The sequence below is a fragment of the Pseudorca crassidens genome, chromosome 15 (assembly GCF_039906515.1).
Source record: "Pseudorca crassidens isolate mPseCra1 chromosome 15, mPseCra1.hap1, whole genome shotgun sequence".
Classification (NCBI taxonomy): Eukaryota; Metazoa; Chordata; class Mammalia; order Artiodactyla; family Delphinidae; genus Pseudorca; species Pseudorca crassidens.
Genome location: NC_090310.1, coordinates 87,565,560 through 87,582,863, shown reverse-complemented (window position 1 = coordinate 87,582,863; position 17,304 = coordinate 87,565,560). Strand labels below are relative to the sequence as shown.

The following is a 17,304-nucleotide window of genomic DNA, read 5'->3' as shown; positions in this document are numbered from 1 at the left end:
ACCTTGGGACGGTCATGTGAGCCATGATGTAACTCGGGCAACAGAGTCAACAGGATTATTTATTTCCAGAGCAGAGAAGAAGAGAGTTTCAAAGGTTTGCATGTTTGTTTATAATTACAAGTTTACATTGCTCGAACAGAGCAGCCGCATTGCTATGTTCTAATTCTTAGCCATGAACTCCTACAAAAATAAACCTAAGCTTTTACAGTAACTTAACTGATACAGAACTAAAACCGTTCCGCCTACTTAAAGGGATTTAGTTACCAAGGCGCTTATGCCCACCACGATGCCCTGTCAGAGGGACGCATGCTTCTACTGAAGGTCTGATCCCTTTGCTCATGCAACAAATATATTCCCCACCCTCCCTCCACCCACCAGTAAAACAAAAACACAGAACTATTTACAACTGAGAGGAAATATGTTCTCGGTCAACCGACCTTGCAAAAAAAAAAAGACTGGCTCATTTCCAAGTGGATGAGACACCGAACAGTGTTCGGCCAGAGTCCAACGCTGACTGGCCTGGGTCAGGGACTGGCAGGGAGAGGGCAGGAGGGAGAGGGACTCCGCAGAGGAGCTCGTCCTGGGCGCTCACCCCCAGCCCGGATTCCTATGGAAGCCACACTCCAAGCGACAGCTCCCAGCTCCCTCCCGTTCAGGGCCCCATCCTACACCTCCAGCACCCCCAACCCCGCCCTCTACCTTGAGGTCAGGGTCGTCTGGTTTGCTTCTACAACACGATGGTGGGACACACCGCTTTCCATGCCCTAGGCCCCCCCATGCCCCCGTGCTGGCCACGCCTGGCTCCTAGGCCCCGCCTGTGGCAGTGGGTGTCAGGCCAGCAGCACCAGTGGCCAGTTGGATTACAGAGATGCACTTGGCTGCCGCATTTGCCAAATGGGATTTGGTTCCACGTTAAAAATCAAAGCTGTCCAAAAAAGGTCACAAAGTGAGGATCACACTTTCGCTCTAGAAACCTTTCTGCAAAATACCAAAACCTTAGCGTCAGGCTGTGCACAACTAAAAACGAAAAGTAGGCCAAGATACCTCAAAGAGGTTTCCCACATACACGTCCCCCCAAAAAAGTGGTTCTAACTCAGACCACGTCCAAGTTCAGTTCAGTCCAAAACATAAGCAGTAGCATGGGAATTTTCCAAACTCAGTAAACAAAGTGACCCACGTCTCCCGCAGTAAGTGCAGCGTTTTCCAACATCCTCGTAGACACAGTGTGGCGTCTGTGCCGCTTCAGCAAGAGCCTGCGAGAAGGAGACACAACATCTAGTGAGCACATCCAGGCAGCTCCCCAGCCCGAGCCCAGCACCGTGAATGAAGAACAGGGACTGCTGAACCTCCCTCCCACCCCAAGTCAGGCTGGGGCTTCCCAGACCTTCCCATCACAACCCGAGGTCATCGTTTTTGTTCACACCGGGGTGGGGGGGAGGCAGCTCCAGGTCCCACCCGAAGCCCACTCACACCCAGACCCTAAGGGGCACACACGTCACCCTCGACCTAGTTAAAAATGCAGACTCAAGGTCAGTGCAAGGCCAGGCTGGAGCTGAGGCCTGGCTTGTAACCATCGCTCCTTCCTGACCACACCGGAGTGGGGAGCACCCAGCCCTCCTGCACCTGGACCCTCACTTTGACAACCCCGGGGCCTGGGTCCCACCGTCCCCAAGAGCCCCCTGGGGGATTCACTCAGAGGGTCGGGGCCTCAGTTTGGCCTCGATACCAACGCTCACCGGCTCCTACCTGGGCAGCCCCGTCCGGATGCCCTCCCACTAAAGGACCCCACAGCTCCCCTCACTCACCTTCAGCTGCCTCCTTACACCCTGCCAGTCCCAGCTCTGTGGGAAGTCGGGTTACGACGGGTTGCACCGTTGCCCCTGCCCCCTCGAAATCCACCCCGGAAACTACGGCCACGAAGAAACCTTCCCGACACCCCGAAGGTCTCCGTGTTGAGCTTCCTCTCTTCAGCCCACGTCGTCCGCCTGGAACTGAACGAAGACAAGGAGCATGAGACCGACTACAGCGGGCACCTCCTCACAGCGTTCCGAGGCAGGCCCCAGCCTCACACAGCCTGGGGAGGGAGAAAGGACCGATAGACAGATGGTGACTCGTCACTGGAGCCACTGGGGGGGCAATCCCATCAGGACACTGGAGCCTGAGACTCAACATTGCAGGGGCTCCCAGCCCAATTTCCAACCAGGCCTGTCTCCCACTGGACGGGGCTGCTCAGTATAAACCTCTCACACCTGCGTCACCTAAGGCCAGCACGCAACAGCAGCGTGCCATGAAGGAAGCCCTCCCTGCTTGCTAGGCCCAGGGCCCGTGCAGGCTCCGAGACCTGGAGCAGATCACGGACCCCTCCAGACGAGTCTCCAGAGATGAGGGGACTGGGCTAAACAGAGCAGGGTCCCCAAGGCTATGACACGTACGCTTTGGGGGAGGTGCGGACGCAGCACCAACGCCGCCAACACTCGTTTCTGCACCTCCAGCAAGGACCCCCCGGTGTCCAACTGTGTGCCACAAGGCTGCTTATAGGCAGCTCACATGCAACACACCCAGCCCGACCCCCTGCTCTGCTGCCCCCCCCACCCTCCTCACTCCAAGCAGCAGCAACCGCAGCCTTCAGCCATCCAGGCTCCCCTCACAGCCCATCAGCAAACCTTCAGGGCATGGCAGAGGCCAAGCCTCCCTCCCCTCCTCCAGCACTGCCCACTACCCCAAAGCCTCTGACGTGACCACTCAGCTTCCATGCCTGCCCCACCTCTGCCCACTCTCCACAAAGCAGCAGTGAAACCTCAGACAGCACTGCTCTCCCCAAGCCACCGTCCCATCTTCATCGCTCCTCCCTGACCCCCCCCCAGGCTCCGCTCCAGCCACACAGCAGCTGCACGTGCCCGCCTCCGCCTTGCCTCCGCTTCACACCCTGTCCTGCGTTCACCCTCCCACTGGCTCCCGAACCCCACTCCCCTCACACCCAACACACGCCCCAACCTCTCCCGCCTCACTGCTAGATGTTATCTCGTGCGCCTGTTTTTTTGTTATCTCTTTCCCCTGCCAAAACCTAAGAGGGGTGGTGGGGGGAATGGGGACCTCCCAGCTTGCTTTCTGCTGTTCCCCCAGTGCCCGCAGTGTGTCTGTTACTCCATTTGTGAACGAAAGGATCTGAGTTTCCACACCATGCCCATTCTGTAGACTTCGTTTACTGTCTAGCTGGTTCTCGGGCAACATCTGAGCACCAGCTGTTGGGTGCTAAAAGCAAAGCATATGACAGAGTCCCCGGCCTCAAGCAATCAGGTGGGTGAAAGAATACTGTGGACACTCCTGCCAGCTGCCTCAGGTAGCAAGGGCCTCAGGCCACCAAGGTCAGACCAAGAAGCAGGCCCAGGCGAGGTGGTACAGAACGGGAACATCGACGCGGTAGGGAGGGTAGTCCAGCCCAACCTTGATGAGAAAGAGGCAGCTGAGCAAAGAGGGGCCGGGACCTGGGTCAGATCCCTCAGGTGCCTGTGACTGCCAGGGCTTCCCACACCACCACCTACCGCTGGCACCGCTGGGCCTGACGTACCCATTACAGTAAAACTGTGAGCCTAAGAGATTTGCCTTGAACCTAAGATCTGGGTTTGGTCTCCAAGAAAGCGTGCCCCAGTCTCAGAGTTTGGGGGCAGAGTGTCTTCCCGCCAGCTCCCCCAGGCCTTGCCCGGCCCCACAGCCCCCTGACCTGGTCTTGAGTTCAGAGGAAATGTTGTCAAAGAAGGACTTGGATTTGTCATAGTAGCAGTTGGGCCCCAGGTGGTCCTCCTCAGCAGGCGCCTCGTCACTCTGGGTCACCACCGCCAGGTCCTTCTCCTCCCCTTTCTCAGCTTTGTCGTCTACACAGAGAAGCAGAGCACTGAGAGGCCAAGGAGCAAAGCACCTTCCACCAGGACAGGTCCTCGCGGGGCCGCTCAAGGGTTGTGCTCAGGCCTCAGGGAAGCGGCCGGGAGTGCCCTGCACTATGCGGAAAGCTCTGCTGGCTGCTGGCCTCGTCCACCCCTGGGCCCTGCAACCCGCTCTCATCCCCCGAGCACGGGCCTCCCCCCGACTCCTCTCCTTCCTGGGAACTCCTCAGACAGCACGGCTTCCCCGCCGACCACCATCCCAGCTGCCCCCCGCCCCTGCCAGGCTCTCCTTGACCTGCGCCGTGGACACTCCTAGGGTGGGGCAAATTTTCAAACCTTTAAAATTCAGTTTCTTCTTAAATTCTTTGTCCAGCTCCTCTCGGTTGAACTGGGCATTTGCGCTCTCAAAGTCAAAGTCGCCTTCAAACTTGATTGTGTTTTCCTTGACGGTAGTTGGACGGCTTTGCCCTCTGGAGCGATTCCTTGTTCGTCTGTTCCCTGTGAGAAGGAAAGGACAGCCCTGGCTGGTAAGCCACTAACTCAACATTACTCGGTGTGAGACAGCAGACAAGGCGGGGACAGAGCACACTGAAGCTGCCGCTTCACCCTGAAACCGTCACCCACGGAGAAGCAGGCAGGAGCAGTAAGCGGAGTGCGACTGGGTGGTTCTCGGCTCCCCAGAACTCAAGTGGCAACAGCCGTTACCTGATCGCCTCCTCTGAGGTCTTCTGTTCTCGTCATTCACCTGCCCTTGAGTCTGCCCAGCTGCCGGCTGAGCTACATCTAAGGCGCAAAAAGGAAGAGTAAGGCAAAGCGCCTGCGAAAGCAGAGCCCGGGGACAGGAGCAGAGCCTGGCGACGGGAGCAGGGCGGCGCCACCGGGGACTGCGCAAGAGCCGGCCCTGCAAAAGCCTACAGGGTGGGGGTGTCTAATTAAAGGATAAAAAAAGAACCCCAGGAAGCGCTATGCCACTGAGAACACGAACAAACTCCAGGGGAGTGTGTATTTAAGTACCGCTGGCAGCCTTGCTGCTTGGCGGGGCTGGGCGCCCGTTGAGCTGCATCCCCGCGGTGCCCTTGCCAGGTAACAGCTTTTTGGTGTTCAGGTTATCAAGAGAACCAGTCTGGACAGCCTGCTCCACCATGGGGCTCTTGCTGACTGAGACAGCCGGAAAGCCAGCTCCTGAGTTGAGGAGGAGGAGAGGTTAATAACAGAGACAAGGAGAAGGCCACACCCCCTCGCCTCCCCCCCGCCCCCACCCCTTGTCCAGCTGGCTGTGCGGCAGGAGGAAGGCAACCGCCTGGAGAGGTTTTACAGAACCTAGGCAAAGCCCCCACCCCGCACCATCCCCTCTGCGTCTAGCCCAGGCAGCAAAAAAGCCAGCAGGCTCCCCCAGTTAGGGCATCCGGAGGAGGGAAAAACACCCCAGCACAATAAGCACCTCTCAAGCGGCTTAGAAAAAGCTTTCCCCAAACCACACAAGCTCTAACCCCAAGGGGCCTCGACAGTCCCGAGATGCCGGTGAATTCACAGTCTGAGAATGTGTTTCGCTCTGGGCCATGCTGGACAAGAACCATCCCAGTCTGGCATCTTCCACAAAATGCAGTGCTCAGCCTTTGAAGTTAAAATTCTAGAACACTGTTGTTTTTGCTTAAGAAACAACAAAACCAAAAAGGATGAAGTGATGAGAGCTGACTGCAGAGAAATAACAGCCTGCATTCCTCCGGGTGAAGGCTCATCGTAAGAAACGAAGGGTTCCCAGGCTGCCCTTGGAGACGGTGCTGCACTGAGTCTGTTCCCACTACACGGCATCACCAAGCCTGAGTGCAGGAGTGCTCAGAACCCGGCCTCAGTGGAGGTCCCCCTCACGAGACGGGCCTCTGCCGCAAGAGGACAGAGAAGGGTGTGCCACACACATCAGGCCATCTCCTCCCTTCCCTCTCCCACGTTCCGGTGGGCACTGTTTAAATGGGACAACTGAGGACTGGGTGGAGGTGCACAGACTTTTGAGACAGAAAAAAATGAGCCCTAACCACGGAGTAACTATTATCGGAGGGGCAGCCCAACACAGTGAAGACTGGACAGTCTACCTTTGTTTTTAAACATAGAGCAGAAACTACTGTCAGAAATTACTCTGAGAAATTCCTCACAACCGGATCAAAAGTACTCAAAGGGCAGGCCCTACATACTGATACTTTTTTTTTTCTTTGTTGGCCGTGCGGCATGCGGGATCCTGGTTCTCCCCGACCAGGGATCGAACCCGTGCCCCCTGCAGTGGAAGCATGGATTCTTAACCACTGGACCGCCAGGGAAGCCCCCTTACTGGTACTTTTAAGTGTCCTCTGCGATGGGCATTCATTGGCCTAGACCACTTTCTCTGACCTAGCGCCTCACTCAGCACGGCCCTTCCTGAGCAAGACAGCAGCTTCCTGCTCACGCTGTAACTGGATGGGGCAAGGATCTTGGGCTCATTTGCTTTTCATAAAAAAAGATCAGTCAAACTATCTTGCCCTAAGAGCAGTTTTATGTAAATGACCCTAAGGACAATGAACTATCTTGTGCAATTTTTAAGTGGGGAAAAAAACATCACTACCGCTGTACTCAGATCCACTGGCATCCATGCAGGAAAGCAACACATGCAAAGTGACAGACTGACAGTAGTTGGTGCCATAATGAAAGCCCCAGGCATCATCTTGGACAGAGTCTCTGCAAAGGTGAGGGCGGCGCACACGGTGCTCTCACATCAGACCTCCGGTGAAAGGAGAAGGCCCAGAAAGGGCAAAAAACCGCCCACAGGTGCGGCACCCGGCAGACAGGTGGGACAAACCAGTGTTACCAAGCCAGTCATCAGGCCCACTGCTCCCCCGGTCAACAACTCAGGCTAGCCACCCAATTTTAATGGTGCTTCACTTTACAAAGACACCCGAGGCGCCGATGCCAAACGCCCTGGATGGGTGAGGAACGTGCCGCACGGATCCCAGAGCAGCATGCCTGTTACGTGGGGGAGCGCCTTGCAGTCTCACCCAGCAACCTACACTGCATTTAGGACCGGCAGAAACCCCAGGAAGTGGCCTTCTGTGCAGAGGGACGTTTCCCATACGTGGCAATCACAGTACAGGTCAAAACAGACCCTGGACCCAGGAGAGCGAACAAAGTGTACTGCTGGTTCTTTCTAATACCCTCTTTAAAACTGTGAGAGTTAACAAGTCAGGATTACGTGCAGAAACACACAGAGGCAGTTTAACTGATCCACGGGCTTGGCAAATTATCTGCTACAGCTACTGTCATTCTGGTCTACTGGTTTACCCCCTCGCTCAGGATGGCTCGCAAGACAGCATGCAGTTCTGCAAAACTGCTGTTACCCTTGGAAGTGAGCTGATGTGACTCTGAGGACATGTCAAGCTCTGAAACGGGCTGTGGAGATGGAGAAGAACTAGGGCTGGAAGCCGCGGCTGAGGCTGGAGGGCTTACCAACTTTTCTAAAAGAAGATAAAGGAGAAAAGAGCAAAAAAAAAAAAAAAAAGGCACACAAATAAGTAATGAGAAACTCGTCTTGTGTACAGCAGGCTTGGAAAGAGCCCAGCCATCTCTCATAGGACACTTTGCTCACACACGCCTAATCTAGAAACGGGGAGCCAAGCTGAGAAGGGCTCCTGCACCCCAGGAGCAGCAGTCAAGACAACAGGCTCTTCTATTAGAAGCATGTGACTCTTACGAGTGAAGGGGGTGATGCCTGCGACTCTGTGGTTTGAATGTGCCGCAAACCTATGGGCAGGGTGACTCTCACTCCATGCGTGTAGAAGCGAACCTTACTCAACCTTAGGAGAGACTTCATTTTTGAGCAAAGCACTGACACGAGAATGGAAAAGGATAGGATAGGTGGGCGTTGCATTTAACTTTTATATTTATAGGCTGACAAATGTGCAAATGGTTAGAACTCATCTGTAATTACACACATCGGTTATTTCTTCTTTGAACCAGACATACCACAACTTCCACCCAGACACAGGCTGACACTTTAAATGAATTTTGATTCGATTCATCTGTTCCAAAACTCACCCTGCTGCCTCTTCCACTCAACTGAGGAGTTCCTAAGCGTTCTAACTAGTTGAAGGGCCACTGAAGAAGGTGCTCAGTATGCACTGCCAGCTGAACGTGGCACGAACACAGCGTCCCCACCACCAGGGTCTGGCCCCGCTCCTGGATGTCACGGCACAGGCACTTGACCAGGTAGAAAAAGGTTACTCACCTAAACCCAAGGAAGCGGCATACTGCTGGCTGAGCAGGGAGCTGGCGGCCAGCTGGTTGTAGGGCGGCATCCCTCGGAAGGGGCTGTAAGGCACGTGTGGCTGGAAGGAGGAGGCCGAGCCCGAGCCCAGGGAAGACTGAGCAATGAGACACACAGGTGAGAGCAGCTCCAGGCCCTCCTGTCACCCTGCCTGGCGAGCACCGTGCAGACCGGGAAAGGCAGCCTGATTCGTCAGCCTGCTCCTGGAGGCTGAGGCGGCACTGAGGGGCGTGTGAGCCCCCAGGGTGGCCTAAGGGGCTCAGAGCTGCCTTTTCCACGTTCAGCCCCAGCTTCACCTGCCAGGTAATTCTAACACGACCTTCTCCTAACTCCGTGAACCCCTCTAGTGGCCCCACTGCCGGTCGTCAGGGAGTCCAGGCTCTGCCAGGGACGAGGATGGCGTCCCCACCTGGGCCCTGGCCCCAACACGCCGGGGCACAGCTGTGTAGCCGGGGAACTATCTCCACGCGGCGTCCTCTCTCCAGCTCCCCATGCTCCCGAGAGGCCCCTTCGTCCCTCAAGGCCTGGCTCGAGCACTTCCCTCTTCTGGAGTTCCCAAGAGCGCTCACCTCAAACCTTTCAGAAGTCTGGCCCAGAGCTTCTCCACGTGCCCACACAGCCCAGCGTGCAAGCCCCACCCCGCAGGGAGCACGCTCTGTCCCGGCCCCTCCTGCAGCGTGAGCCCCGCAGGAGTCGGTGAAAGTCGAGGTTTACAAGCCAAGAAGATATGAGCCTGGACTCCCTAGTAATCCTGGGCAGAACACGTCATAACACAGCAGGCAGGCACACGGCGTGACACCTGCGAATTCAGCATCCCACAACGCTGACTTTATCATCGGGGCAGTGTTGAGAGAGCGAGCCCTGCTGTCCCAAGTCCCTACTAGCATCTCTCTCACTCCCGGCATGCACCGGGGCTTCAGGCTTACCCACCCAAGACAAAGGACAAACGCCGGGTGCCGGCAAGACTAAGAGCACTGCCCCCTGCACCGCCCAACACGCTGGGCCGGCCTCACTCTACAGCACACCCTGTGCATGCCGCAGATGAAGCCTCCCACAGAACGCCAAGAGCCAGACACAGTTAAACTGCTTTTCATGAAGAGGCTGTTCCTCGAGTTGAGCGCTCTGGCCAGATGACACCCAGCTCCGTCTGGAAGCCGGCGCCTCTTAGAGACAGCGCCCACGGCAGACACGGGGCAGCGCACTTACTTGAACAATAGCGGGGTCCTGAGGGAGCGCGTGCTGGGCTTTCGGAGGTTCGCACACGGTAATGTCTTTGATGTCACTTCCCCGGAAGATGATGTACTCATAAACTTCCTCTCTAGGGGGGGCAGGCCTATCTGTGGGACGGTCTTCGGTACCGAAGGACCTCACTCAGGGGTTGAGAAAGAGAAGGGTTACGTTGTCATCCTCGACCAAGTGCATTCAATCAGCCCTCCCGCAGGGGCCGTCCACAGCACGCAGCTTCCACGCCTCAACTGCTCCACCCCTGATTATCAACGGACAATACCTACAAGACCCCAGCTGGCAACGCTCCAAAAAGTTCTAGGTCGCAAAGATGACCACGAACGATTCAGAGCCTGACAGTCTCCCTTCCTAACACGGAAGGCCAGCGCTCCCACTAACGACGCCTGCTTTGCAAATCCCCCCCGCCCCCCCATTCACATCTGACTTTGCAGATTAAACAGCCCCAAAGCTGCTTTTTGATTGAAGCCTCGCAACACACCACCCCTGGGGAGTCTGTTTTCTTCTGAGAAAAGCCAGCAGGTTGAGTGTCATCCCCACCCTTCTGCCCACGACGAGCCTGGGAGCAGCTGGTAGAGAAACAATGGGAGAAAGCGGCCCAGAACGTGGACCCACCCCACGAGCGTCCGTCTCCGGAGGGGTTTTCTAGGGGATTAACCCCTACCGGCAGGGTTCAAGGAGCCCCAGCGAGTGCCTCCTTCTCAGGTCTCTGAGGCAGAGCTGGGCTTGAAGCGCCTCTGTCTAATCCTAGCACAACTCCCGCTGAGGACCAGGGACTACGCTGGGCCTCAGTTTTTCCAACGGGGGTCTCAGGCCAAATGTAGCCAAAAGCCAAGAGTACAAGTGACCACAAAATCTTACAGTACTAAACTATGTCCTGGAGCAACACATCTATCGGAAAACTTAAATACTAGGCTTTCAAAGGAGCTACTCCCAGAGCTGGGAACTGACTGCGACCTGGATGGAGGAGGCTCCCTCTAACACAGGAGCACGTAGCTGCGCCTTGACCCTTAGAGGCCCAGCCCAGTGTCTCCAGCCTAACAAGACCAACCAAACAAACAGGGTTTCTGCAGACCTGGCTGCACTCAGCACTTCCAAGAGGCAGGGGAAGGACACTAGTCATCGTCCCTGGAGGACGAAGACAAAGAAACTTTGGGCCCACCTCCTGCCTCAACACGCTCAGAAAAGGCTCTGGACTCCGGCAAAGCCACAGTACAGCCATCTTTCTCTAGGTCTCCCAGGGACTTCAGTGTGGTTACCAGCGCCCGCAGGGAGCAGTCTGTCACAAAAGGGTAAACCCACAGACTAAAACGTCTGAATTAGAGTAGGAACACGCTTTAAACGGGAGCATGGAGCCGCCAACCGATGCTCCTATCCCAACAGGAGAATCCATTAAAACGTGGTTATTTGTTCAGGCTCAAGGCCCCAGCTGCTTAATAGGTTCCAGAAGGGCTTGCACAAGTCGCGTTTTCTCGTTCTCCAGCCTTCTGGGGAGGCCCCGAGGAGACTCCGGGCCCCTAGCCCCACCCCTCCCCCACAGGGACCGGGTTCTCGGCGCCAGCCGCCCCCTCCGCCCTCGGGCAGCTGGGGAGGAAACAGCCTAGCAACGCCGACCCCCCACCTGCAGAGGTGGGCTACGCCGCACGGGGGGAGGGGGGCGGCACCGCGGGAGCTAGACCCGCCCCCACCTCCCCACCGCAACCCCGGGCAGGGCGGGCTGGCCGCGCACAATTACGCTGCCACCGCGGCCCGGGGAGCCCATTGTGCAAGCCGAGCCCCGGAGGACAGGGGCGGGAGCGGCGCGGAGGCCCAGGGCGCCCCGGTGGGCGCAGGCAGGATGTGGGGGTCGCCCCGGGGGGTGAGGCGGGACTGCGGAGGGGCGCCCGGGGGGGGGGTAGGGCGGAGGAGGCGCGGGCCCGGCTGTTGGCGGGGGCGGGGCGGTTGGGGCGGCCGCGGGGCGCTACCTTTGGCGAGCGCCACCGTGGAGTTGTCCGTGTCGATGGTGTAGAGAATGCCCTCGTAGCGGATCTGCGCCTTGGAGATGAGGCTGATCTTGCTGCCCAAGTACGGGGTGCCCGAGGAGCCGCTCATGGCGGCGGCCGCCCGGCCGGGCCTGGCCCGCTCGCCTCCGCGCGGTCGCCTCGCCGCCCGCTCCTCCGCCTCTGCGCCGCCTCACCGCCGCCCGAGGGCCTGCGCGGGGACCAGAGAGCGAGGAACGGCGCGCGGCCGGGGGGCTCTGAGGGGAACGCGGGGGAGGAGGGGTCGCAGCAGCCACATCCGGGTCCTGCGCCGCCACGCCCCGCCCCCGCACGCTCACCGCCCATTGGCTCGCCTCGCCGGCCTCCCTTTAAATATGGCCGCGCTGTCGGCCTGGGGGCGGACCCGCGCTCCGCGCCTGCGTAGCAAGCGTCGCCTGACCCGGCGGGCTTTCCCCTGCTCTCCGCCCCACTTCTCGGCTGGCTCCCGGCGGGCCCCGCGCGGGGTGGGAACACGAGACCCGGCGGGCGGGCCTGGAGGAGGGGTGGGAATCGACCGGGGCGGAGCGCGCGTCGGCGGGAGGGGCGGGGGAGCACGTGTGAGGGAGGGGGCGGGGCGCCAAAGCTCCGCCCGCCGCGTGTACCGCCCTTCTCAGGACCCGGGTGCGGGGAACCTGTGGATCGTGTTTCCCGGTTTCAGTTTCCGCTGAACAGCAGCGTACCAGACGCTTTCCCCCCTCCTGGGCCGGAAGGCTGGGATGCGCCCCACTGTCACTTTCCCCAGGGGCAAAGGCTGGGGGTCCCTTCCCCGGAGAGTGACGGGGGCCGGGGTCACTGCCCGTGGGGTGAAGGTGTGGGGCCGGGAGGTCTCTTCCCCGGGGTAGAAGACAGGGGGCCGGGCCGGGGTTATTGCCCGCGGAGTGAAGACGGAGGGTGAGGGGTGGTCTCTTCCCCGGGGGCGAAGGCGGGGGACCAGGGTCACTGCCCAGGAGGTGAAGGTGGGGGCCGCGCTCCGCGCGTGGGGCGCAGTAGTAACTGCGGGTAACGAGCGCTTCCGGCGCGTCAGCCGCTAAATATAAGGTGCTGAGCGCATCTTCTCTTTTAATCCCGCCCCTCCCCCCAAACCTGCGGTGGCGTTCCGCGTCCCTTAAAATAAATCCCGGCCGGCCACCAGGGCCTCCGAGACCCGCCTGACCTGGCCTGCTTGCCGCTTTGCCCGGCTCCGGCTCTGAGACCTCGCTGTGAAGTGGAGAAACAGGCCGCCCCCTCCTGTTCGCCAGACCCCCTTCTTGCCTGCACAGCCCTTTGCTCGATTGGTGATTATGTCTGCGCTTGCTTTCTGCCTGTCTCTCCCTCTTGACCTCAGATCAGCGACTAATATTATGTCCTGAAAAAAACTTGGTGAGTGGTGACCAGCATTTTATAGAAATGAAACAGAATGAGATAGAGAGCATCTCACAGTGAGAGTGCGCTTGCTCTGTGAAGCATTTATTTTACTTACACGTATTTAAGTGGGTACTTGATCGAGATGTGAAGTGTATTTCTTACAATAAGTGCCAAACGAAAAATGAAAGCCGCTGCAGAGAACACCTTACGGCAACCCGCACATAGGCTCTGACTCCCCATTTTACAGAGGAAACTGAGACCCAGCACAGGACAGTTGCCCCGCCTGCCCTTTGTGAATCCCCCCATTCCACCAGCACCCGGCAACAGTAAGAGAACAGTATTGGGTTGGAGAAAAGGGAGCACAGAAGGAGCAGAAGAGAAGATGGAAAAGTCTTCTAAATAGATCTGCCAAGATTTACCAGTGCATCTCTGCTCCTGGAGAATTGCGCTGGTGAGGAGAGGGTGGACAGCGCGGCCCCCGGGTTAGCCCAACTCCAGTAAGAGAGGTCTCCAGGCATCGGAGCGTCCTGCCCTTGGACAGGAGACAGGACAGCACAACACAGTCTTCCCCAGGGTGCACCTGTGTGGCGTTGGTGCAACCCCAGGTCTCCTGACCACCTCAGCGACCATCTGGCCTGGTGGTCCCCCTGCACAGCAGAGGTCTTCCTGCCCCCCACTTCCCCCAGGTCCAGAACACGACTTGCCTAAGGTCACAGGTTCTGTGCCTCGGAACTCTCTCCACAATCTTCTGTGTGTACTGGAGGTGGGGATGCATTCCTCCCCAGTTGGAGCCGATTCTACCTTGGAAGGGGGAGCTGGATCCTGAGCTCCAGGATCAGGGCAGGGGGCAGTTCCTGGAGACCTCTGAGAGTCCACCGGGCCCCCGGGTGTACAGCTGGGTGGTTCCCTGAGGACATCGGTCACTGCAAATGCCCGGGCAGGGCAGAGGCTAAAAATATATGTGGCGCACAGGTCCAGGAAGCCTGGCCCTGCCACTCATTCCTTGGTGTCCTGCCCAAAGTGGAGGGCACTTGTGAAAGGTCTGAGAGGGGGAGCAGTTGTACGGAGCCTCAACTTGGCCCGGGAGTACATTGGTGTGGTCTGTTTTCCATGCGAGGGGACACCCCTCCCTGAACAGCACCTCCACCCTCAACAGCTGTCCACAGTGCCCACCTGCTCGGTCATCACCAAGCCTTAGACTCCTGAGCCTGGGGATGTAGAGAGGGGAGCTGAGAAGACGAAAAACCCTGGGCAGGTTGGACTCCCTGCCTCAGTTTCTCCTTTTGCCAGATTGAGAAGACAGCTGTCTTGCCCATGTCACTGCTGGATGTGAGGACCCCAGAAGATGATGCCTGTGCTGGGCTTTTGAGAGGTGCTAGGGGCCCGTGCATGGGAGACGGGGGTCCCTTCAGAGGACCACAGAAGCAGCTGGCTGGGTTTCCACTGCACCCACGAGCCACGTACCAAGCCCTGTGTGTTTGGAGGACAGCGTCCTTTATTAAGGACGGGTGTGAAGATAAGGACCCAGGACCCGGCCCGGGGTTCCATCGCAGCCTGTGTCCTGTAGCAGGTGAGGGGCACGTGGCCACAGAAGGCCACTTTGTGACTGATGTGAACCTGAGAAGGAATGATGGGCCCAGCCACTGATTTCACAGGTATCATTGCTTAGTAGGAGCAAAACAAAACAGGTGAGTTGATTCAAAGATGTATTAGTAATAGATAGGTGGACACAGATAAAACAGAAATCGAGTCTGGGGTCTGAAGCAGGGGACGTGCCAGCAGGGTGGGACCTTGCCTGTCCCCTCCTCTCCTTCGGGACCTAACACCTGAGAGGGGCAGATGTCCCCCTGCTAGGAGGGAGCCTTTGCCCGCAGAGAGCCAGGAGCCAGGAGGAAGCTGAGGGTTGCAGGCGGGATGGGTGGCAAGGGCAAGGCTGGCTTTGAAGGTGACCCGTACCAGGAGCTTTTCAGGCAGGTCACAGGGCTGGGAGGCCTGGGCGGCTGTGTTCAGGGCCTCTGTGGTCAGGGAGTAAAGCAGGGTTGATCCCACACGGCCAGGAATTCTCCCCGAGGTCTCTGCTCTCTGTGAATCCGGTGGGAATCCATCCCCATCCCCGGGGCCTGCAGGGCTGTTTTCCCTGGAGGCTCCGTGAGCACCGGTGGCTTGAGGTTCCTGCATCTTTGGACCCCCCTCCTCTCCTCGCCCTTCTCCCTTACCCCTTCTTTCCTCTTCCATCTCCCTCTCCTCCCCCTCTCCCTTCCCTACCTCCACTCCTTGTCTCCCCCGCCGGCCGCCCACCCAGCTGAGCCTTCTGGTGATGAGGCGTGCTGTGGGAAGTAAACAAAAGTGTGTTAGGACCCAGACCCAGCTGGGCAGCCTCGGCCCACCCTTCCAGGCCCAGCTGGTGGGAGAGGTAAGCAAAGTTGACGGGACTCTGGCAGCCCCAGACACTAGGTCCCCGAGTGTCAGATTCTAACGTGGTGGCCCTTCAGAAATACAGAGAGAAAACACTTAGAGAACATCCTGGGAACAGGAAGATGGACAGGCCAGTCGGCTTTCCTCTCCTGGTGATGATTAAGCCCCTCGATGCTGAGGGCTTTAAGAGCTCAGGGACAGCTTAGGGTGCACATTCCTGGGACCCCTTAGCCACCACCTTCACCACCCAGGGCCGGTCAGGCAGACCTGGCTGGCATCCTGGCCCCAGAGCCTCCTGGCTGTGCCTCTAGCACGAAAAGTGGGGCCCAGGTTGTGCCTCGTGCTGTGAGGATGGAAAGTGCAAGCGAGCTGTTTGCACCAGGCCAGCGTGCGGGAGGGACCCTTGTAACCGCTCATCCTGGGTCACCAGCGTCCGCTTGCATGTGTGGGGCCTCCCTAAGCAGGATGATTGGAAAGGTAGTTAGCGACCGGGGCCTACCACGCACACAGGGAGGGTCGAGGGAGGCTGAGGTCCCCTGGGCCCTCAGCATCCCCAGCTGGGCCCACCCTCACCCACCCCACAAGGCCCTCCTCACCCCTTCCCTCTGCCTGGGCTCCCTCACCACCTCATTTAGGGAGGAAGAGAGTCAGTGGTGAGGGTTTGGCTCCCCAGAGGCAGAGCACGCGGGGCCACCCCTGGTTCCTCCCGCCTCGCCCTCTGCTATGTGCCCTGGGCGTCTCCTCCGGCCCAGCTTTTCCTGGGGCAGGGTGCCATCAGCCACGGTGACGGGGAGGCCAGCGGCTCAGGGTGACCTGCCCTCACACCCTAAGAGCTTCCACGCTGGCCTCGGGTTCTAGCGCAGAGCTTGGCACGAGGCAGGTGCACCATCGCTGTTTGGCTCACCTTGAAGGGGGCCACGAGAGAGCCCTGGACAGGGGTCTGCCAGCGTTCCGTGCCAGCCGCCTGCACCTTGCCTCCTGGTGGGTCCCGAGAGGAGGTCGGAAAAGGGGTGTGGGCAGTGGGGAAGGGGACTGTGGGGTCCCCGGTGTTCCCCCGAGCACACTGCCTGCACAGTCAGGGTCGTTTGTATTTATCGACAGAAGATCCCTCTAAGGGCCCAACGCGTGTGTCTGTTTGGCAGCAGACGTTCACTGGAGCAGAGCTGGAGACCCCCACGACCCATGACCTCTAGCAGGAGACTGGGTCAGTCTGGGCACCACACATGAGCAGACCGTGGCCGCACAGACAGGGCCACGAGGGAAAGACACACAGAGAACAAATGCCCTGTACAGAGTCACAGGCCCCCTGCAATGTACACAGGTTGTTAGAGGTCAGGATGGCGGCCCCCCGGGGCCTAATGGTGAGGAGACCAGCCTGGGCTAGATGCTCGGCCAGGGTCACACGGCCACTGAGCGGCCAGCCTGGGATTCCGATCTGAGTCTCAGGCTGCTGACCCGGACACCCTGCCCCCTGGTGCTCCCTGCTCAGCCGCGGGGGAGATGCCAGATGCGGCTTCTTCATTCAAGGAACGCACGCTGTACAGGTGCCCCAGATGCAGACTGTCCTGAGGCTGCAGCTGGGCACTGCGGGGAGAGTTCCTTCACCTTGTCCTCTCTTGACCCCATGCAAAGGATGCAGGATGCGTCCCAGGGAGTTGCCACAGTAACCCAAAGGCCTACCCGGGGAGCGTCCTAGGATGTGAACTCCAAGTCAGCTCCAAGGCTGGGCGCTTGTCTTTGCACCTGCCTGATGGTGCACGAGTGCCGGCCTGGCAGAACCGCAGCCCCCAGGAATGAAGTCGTGTAAATAAAGGGGTGGGGGACTTTCCTGGCGGTCCAGTGGTTAAGACTCCACATTCCCAACGCAGGGGGCCCAGGTTCGATCCCTGGTCAGGGAACTAGATCCCGCATGTCACAACTAAAAGTCCGCATGCTGCAACTAAAAGATCCTGCACGCGGCAACGAAGATCCGCATATTAAATATTAAAAATTAAACATTTTAAATATTTAAAATTAAATATGAACTATTTTAAATATTAAAATTAAAAAAATAAAATAAAGCAGTGGTAGAGACAATCCAGGCCTCCCAAAGCCTGTGGTCACCTGGCAGGGCTCG

At 58.4% G+C, this 17,304-nt stretch overlaps 1 protein-coding gene across 3 annotated transcripts; it reads right to left on the bottom strand.

Annotated features, from left to right (window-relative positions):
- Positions 1-41: 41 nt before the first annotated feature.
- LSM14B (LSM family member 14B) lies at positions 42-11,643 on the bottom strand. 3 transcript variants are annotated; one of them, XM_067708635.1, is made up of 10 exons: positions 11,376-11,643; positions 9,376-9,539; positions 8,131-8,266; positions 7,244-7,360; positions 4,896-5,063; positions 4,587-4,664; positions 4,218-4,379; positions 3,722-3,872; positions 1,806-1,991; positions 42-1,253 (listed from the first exon to the last, which is right to left on the bottom strand). In XM_067708635.1, the coding sequence occupies exons 1-9, from the start codon at positions 11,500-11,502 to the stop codon at positions 1,820-1,822; spliced, it is 1,275 nt and encodes a 424-aa protein (XP_067564736.1). In that variant the 5' UTR covers positions 11,503-11,643; the 3' UTR covers positions 42-1,253; positions 1,806-1,819. The 3 variants fall into 3 exon arrangements, with proteins under 3 accessions (XP_067564736.1, XP_067564737.1, XP_067564738.1); XM_067708636.1 differs by lacking the exon at positions 4,587-4,664; XM_067708637.1 differs by lacking the exon at positions 7,244-7,360.
- Positions 11,644-17,304: the final 5,661 nt, after the last annotated feature.